This window comes from Atta colombica, unplaced genomic scaffold (assembly GCF_001594045.1).
Source record: "Atta colombica isolate Treedump-2 unplaced genomic scaffold, Acol1.0 scaffold126, whole genome shotgun sequence".
Lineage (NCBI taxonomy): Eukaryota > Metazoa > Arthropoda > Insecta > Hymenoptera > Formicidae > Atta > Atta colombica.
The window spans coordinates 1,071,915-1,078,111 of record NW_017259213.1 but is presented as its reverse complement, the minus strand read 5'-3'; the positions used below and the strand labels follow the sequence as shown (position 1 = coordinate 1,078,111).

The 6,197-nt window shown below is 33.1% G+C and overlaps 2 protein-coding genes across 3 annotated transcripts in view; both read right to left on the bottom strand.

The window, feature by feature from the left end:
- LOC108694903 (FK506-binding protein 5-like) overlaps positions 1-3,348 on the bottom strand; it is a gene marked incomplete at its 3' end in the record, with an annotated part of 6,368 nt that extends 3,020 nt beyond the window's left edge. Inside the window, exons 1-5 of the mRNA XM_018204600.1 lie at positions 3,196-3,348; positions 2,553-2,906; positions 1,601-1,887; positions 1,320-1,527; positions 880-1,019 (exon numbers count right to left, since the gene is read on the bottom strand). Of these exons, the coding sequence (XP_018060089.1) occupies positions 880-1,019; positions 1,320-1,527; positions 1,601-1,887; positions 2,553-2,906; positions 3,196-3,337 (1,131 nt within the window). The remainder of the gene's footprint in view (positions 1-879; positions 1,020-1,319; positions 1,528-1,600; positions 1,888-2,552; positions 2,907-3,195) is intronic.
- Positions 3,349-3,445: 97 nt separating this feature from the next.
- Positions 3,446-5,633, bottom strand: LOC108684128 (28S ribosomal protein S36, mitochondrial). Of its 2 annotated transcripts, XM_018188232.1 has the most exons (5): positions 5,499-5,633; positions 5,325-5,382; positions 5,060-5,232; positions 4,705-4,766; positions 3,446-3,521 (listed from the first exon to the last, which is right to left on the bottom strand). In XM_018188232.1, exons 1-4 carry the CDS (start codon positions 5,610-5,612, stop codon positions 4,749-4,751), a joined length of 363 nt encoding a protein of 120 aa, XP_018043721.1. In that variant the 5' UTR covers positions 5,613-5,633; the 3' UTR covers positions 3,446-3,521; positions 4,705-4,748. The 2 variants fall into 2 exon arrangements, with proteins under 2 accessions (XP_018043721.1, XP_018043719.1); XM_018188230.1 differs by lacking the exon at positions 3,446-3,521 and having other exon boundaries at positions 4,641-4,766.
- Between the last annotated feature and the right edge of the window lie 564 nt (positions 5,634-6,197).

Sequence of the window (6,197 nt, the reverse complement as noted above, 5' to 3'; positions counted from 1 at the left end):
TTTAAAAAAAAAAAAAAAAAAAAAAAAAAAAGAAAAAACAATTACATAAATATATGTACATAAATCACAAAAGATGTCATAGAAATCCATATAATTTTATTTTATACATTTTATAATATGCTATATCAACAAGATGTAAAATAAGCGGATATCGTGCACACAATTAGTACTTGTAATTGAGAAGCTCTGGGAGGAGCAACTACTGTTTCACTAATATTTCAACAATATTTAGCATTGAGACAAATCATGTATGTCTTTTCTTATATAAAAGATAAAAGAATAATGGTATTCTACACTTAAAACACTGAAATACTGTTACTGTAGACTCATGTCATGATGAAACTATCATATATAAGTTTAAGAAACATTTAATAAATATGATAAATTCATTATTTGTGAAACTAGTGCACTGAAAATAGAAAGTGGTCCACAAACTCTTGGTTACTCTTGTTAGAAATATTTTCTGAGGCAAGGGATGTACCTTAGAACCGCGATCGACCCCTGCCAGACCATTGGACTTTGGAGACCCATCTACTACTCAAAATGTAAAATATTCAATGTGAATTCTGATATCGAACGCATATTCTGACTTAAATGTTTGTACTGAATATTGTACTCGACTAGTACACATCAATATGAATCTTATATAAATTATAAATGTTTAAACCAACAATTTGTAATATTGCAACAGTTATCCGCAAGCATCGATATTTAAAAAAGCCAAATATTGAAGATAAAGTCTTATACTAAATGTACAACATGTTTAATGTACATTGGATGGATCAAGCTTGTAACGCAATCAGAACACAGTGACGTGCACATTTTTCTAACGACTAATAAACTGAAACTGTGAATGGCGTCAAAATTAATCTGATAAACCTTGATTTCTGGCTGAGAACTCGCGTTATGCTTTACTGAACGTGATATGTTGCCCATCTGGACAACAATTCTTTCCATGGCTGCTTCCGTCTCGACCAATCGTTGTCTCAGTTGATCTATCTCTATGTCTCCTGCCGCTTCTTGTGTTCCAGCATGTAGAACATTACCAAACGTGTTCAGAATATAAGTACGAATAATTGCTATATGCACATTTTTATTCAGAATCTTGCAATGTATATTCGCATGTATAAATACGTGTGTGTTCTAATTGTGCAAACCTTGCATCATGCAACACCATTTAAAAATCTGCCTTAGATATTCAAGAAAACATATATCTTAAGTTTCTCCGAAAGAATTAGCTCCTCATAAAAACATTGCGTTGATGATAATGTAAATGAAATATGATTTATAATTGTAAATATATTTGTAAAAGCACTTACGATCGTTTAATTCCTCAAGAGTTGGAGCAGTCTTGTACGGTGACTTTTCTCTTAGATAATATGGGTTGATTGAATGGAATTTGGAATGCCCTCCAGTCATTGCAGCAGCAAGAGCTTCTGGGCTGAATACCTTTCTCCGAAATTCCTTTTCAGCAGCTGCTCCTGGGTATTCCGAAATAATCTCGCTATCGGTATTCTTTCTAAGAATCTGTTAATATAAACTTTAAGTCTTCATTGCTTCCAAAATTTTGTTAGAATTATTTTACAAATTCATATATTACCCTAATAATGGTATATATGAAAAACACGATTATTCCTATTGTATACATTGGCATAACAATCCCCATGCTGGATAGGATGGTGGAACCTTTGGGTGGAACAACGTAACCAGCACCACCGAGAGGTGGCCTCATTTTTGGCAATTTTGGCATAAATTCGCCGGGTGGCGGTGGCCTGTCGATTATCTTTGGTATAATATGAGAGGATGGTATGGCCCTTCCTCTTTCTCTCAGCGCAGGATGCATTCCGCCTGCATGAGGAGGAGTACGACGTTCTTGTGGTATAGCATCTGTACATGCATAAAAAAAATTTGTTTGTAAAATATATATACTATTTGTCTCAATTCATGAAAACATATTTATTCTATATTGATGTTCTAGAGTTAGTTAGTAGAGTCTTACGTTAATTGCAGCATATATAATTAATTAAAAAATCAGGAAAATCTATTACAAATGTATTAGGCTGGGTAATTTTAATCAATTTAAAATATACATTGAAAACTAGGAGATAAGGGAAACATAATAAATCGTTAGTATGGATATATTTGAAATTGTCTATAGAAGCTAGGCTTTTTGTCTGCCAAACATTACACTTATTTTTTTTGGCATTCAGCCAAAGCAAAATGGACAACTCAAATCCGTTTTTCCATATATATTTGATGATGTGATGCATTAAAATATAATTCTCCAAGATTATCTTTTTATATAAGCGATGTATGAGCCATGTAGTCATCAGATCACACCATGTATGATCAAAGAATATTAATGTGAAAATCAATTAATTCATATAATAAAGCATATCATATTAAACTGTTATAAAAATTACAAACACAGATTTTAAGAATACATTAGGGAAACAATTACAAGAGTTAATTAGTTAATTATATCTGAGTATAATATGACAAAATTAATTCACTAGTGAGGCTCAATTCTTATATATCCTTGCAATTCTTACTGTGTGGCATCAAGATATGATATCTAATAAGATGAGGTGTCCCTAATTGCGAGAGTGGCACACCAAAATTCATTTTGAGGCAAAGGGAGCTATTGAATGATCTTATTTCCTCCAGGACTTGTTTATAGGTTTTTCCCAAACTTTCTCTTTCGGCAAGAAAAGAAGACAAATCTATGCCACATCTAGCTAGAACCTCTTCTCTACACAAACTCGCGGTTTGAGGGGTCAGCTTGCTAAGTTTTAAGGCGTCTCTTACACGTGGATCAATTGGATGATGTCTCAATATATTTTGACACATTTCTTGCATGATGTCCACTGCAGTGACATCGCTTTCGAATATCACTTCGCAGCACACTGCATAAATATATGAACAATAAAGTACTCCTTCAGTGAATTTTATCATTCAAATCAATCAATAAGCAATAATTTTATAAAATATAAAAATACATCATTTCAAGAAATTTTTACTTAAATGATTCTTATCTATTCAATTCTATAATCTTTTTTAAAAAATTCTTATTTATTCAAATTTAAATTATTTCATACACAGATAAGAAGAATAACATTCTCATGATAATGCAATATTTCCAGCGACTTTTCTAACGTCGTCAACAGATTTGGGCGTAGAACCTTGGAGCCTTACCGTCCGATGTAGAGTGATGTGGAATGACAAATCCTATGAACATAGGTTGCAGAATTTTCGGCCATAGCACGGTAAAGCAGCCGATCACGACCGCGAGTATAAAAAATGTTTTTTTCGGTCCGAAGTCCGTTACCTCGGCCATTTTCGCAATGGGTTTGTCGTTCGTAAAAATTTCGCACTTCGGTAAAACTACTCAGATCGCCTCCTCCGCGTTCACGTACAGATCAGTAGACGTCAAGAGGAGGAGGGACAGCGGGACGGCAGGACGGCAGCCACCGCAGTCGCAGCGCACTGTCGTCTGCTATTTTTGTCGTATCGCAGCAGGGCTGTAACAAGACGTTGTTGCTCGATACGTCATTTCTTCCAAAGTTTCAAATGCGGCTTTTCGAATTATTCCAACAAAATCTTGTGCTCCACATAACAAAGATCATTGAAACGAATGATATATAAAATTTTGTGGGACTTAACTTTCCACTAATTGTTGCGCCAATCAAATCTTTTATACGAAATGCATTAAAATTTTGTGGAAATTATCTAATTGTTGATATCAAATTACTGATATCATCTTTTATACAAATGAATGATACATATTACTTCAGTTGAATAAAGTTAATTTTGCAATATAATTTTTGAAGGAAAATTAAAATTATTATTATTTGAGCTGGAAAGACCTGCAATGAGAATAGTTACGTATCTGAATTTACGTAGCTTAGATTTTATCATATATACATTAATAAAATTATGTATAAATTAATTTAAAAATTAGTGCAACTTAGATTTTATTTTTTAATTCGATTTTTTTTCGATATGTATTATTATTTGAAATTGAATGTTCAAAGACAATACTTCACACATACACATCTCGAGTGCTATATTTCCAAAAAGATTATACTAATTATTAAGCTAATACGATTGTTACACAAATAATTGTACATTAATAGCAAGTAAACGTAATTTTTTTTTAATTTAGTTGTAGGAGATAAGAAAAAAAAAGAAAGAAGCTTTCATAAAAATTTTTTTATTACATAATATTATTTTTAAAAATCACCCAGAGATGCGAAAATCATTTTTTAATTCAACTTTAAAATCACAGATTTTGGACTATCATTGCACACCCCTGTCTCGTTAATAGAAATGAATCAAAAACAATCAAGAATAGTGATTTATTTTAGATCTCACAGTAATTATATCCCAAATCGTGTAAAGAAATTCAGAAATAATGTCTTCTCGCTTAAACCATGTGAAACGCAAATAAAAAGTTGCAAAATAACATATTTAATTAGAATTTCATTGTCGTAAATCCCGGATTAACAAGAATTAGCTGTTATTGGAATGAGCTGAAAGTTATGCCAGAAATAGCAGGTCCCTGGCAATGTCACAAGAGACCTTGCCCGATAGGTGGCTGGTATAAATATGAAATAATTATACTCGTAGCGCGAGAATTCTCTGTCACGTCCATTTATTTTAATAATACATTATACCGAATCGGTCAATAACAAAGTTAATTACCTAAATATAGAGTTTACAATATCCTAAAAGCTTGCTTTGCAAACTCACTCTGGTCCACCACGCTGAAACAAGCAACAAGCAAGTATTTGTACATAAAATTCAATATAAAATAAAATAAAAAAACTTAAAAAATATAGAATACAAAAAAATTATATATATATATATATATTTTACATTACAATTATTAGGTGTGGGAAAAAGTTCGTGGTTGTTTTTCCCATTAGATGGCATTAAAAAAACGCCACGAACTTTTTCCCATACCTAATATATTACATTATATATCATAAATATTAAGCTAGCACTAAACTATACATTCATAATATAATTTGCAATTCAAATAACCATCGAAACTTACATTGATATACTCTATTTCTTTCTCATCTATCGGCCGTCTCTGATATCGCGGTGGCAAGTGAATGTCCTCTATCGTCGGTAGAACGATCACTTGGGGGCCCGTCGCACCACCCGCGCTCTTCTGCATCTGCGCCGACCCTGATCGCGTAGATGGCGCAGTCGTCGTGCCCGCAACTGCTAACCAACAACGGGGATCAGATTTGTTGGCGGGGATATTATTTTTCGCGAGACGATCGACGATTTATGTTAATTTTTGTCTACGTTACCTGCGCGATCGATGCCACCCTTGCGGAACTTGATCATCGGCACATGCGGCTGAACTACCTACGAAAAGACGGCGTCAGTACCTGTAACCGAGTCGCGGCAATATGACAGTCGCTTTCCGCGCGTTGTCATGCCGTAGAAGTGATCCGATTCCAGCGGGGATCTGCAGTACTGACCTTCCAAGCCTTGCTTGCCATCATAATTTTTTTCTGTAAGGAACAGCCGCGTGATATCCCACGACTAATTTCGTCCGCTGCAAAAGGGCTCCTCTCAATACATCGCAATAACATACAGATGGCGTTTTGGCACGGTGGCACACCTCTTTGATGAATCTCAGGTTCTGATTCAGAGAAATGTTTAGCGGTTTAGCCTTGCACGGCGGAGAGATAAGAGCGTCTTATGCTTATACAGGCACTTTGACGTTTCTGCGAAAATAATAGAATTAAATGTAATGTGTTCACGCGATTAAATCTCTAATTGTCAAAATTTCGCCAGATTTCGAGATACTTGAATATTCCTAAATTCCATTTCTACATATACTTTTTATTCTTATGAGATATATAATTTATTATAATCTTATTGTTAGTTGAATAAATTTACTGAATAATTATAATGATCCGATGATATTATATGATTCAGAATTTAAAAAACTTTTTGTTGTTCTTTTATATTTTTTGTTTAATACATTCGTAATCATGCGGTCAGTCTTTTTATTTTTATTGCTGTTAATTTTTTATTCTTCAATTAAGTAATATTATTTGATGTTGCATGTTATGCTAGATATTTACATAATTAACAAAAAAACAATTTTATTTGAAAATAAAATAGACTAATAATACTAACTAAATACTAATAATACTATATAATTAAATAAT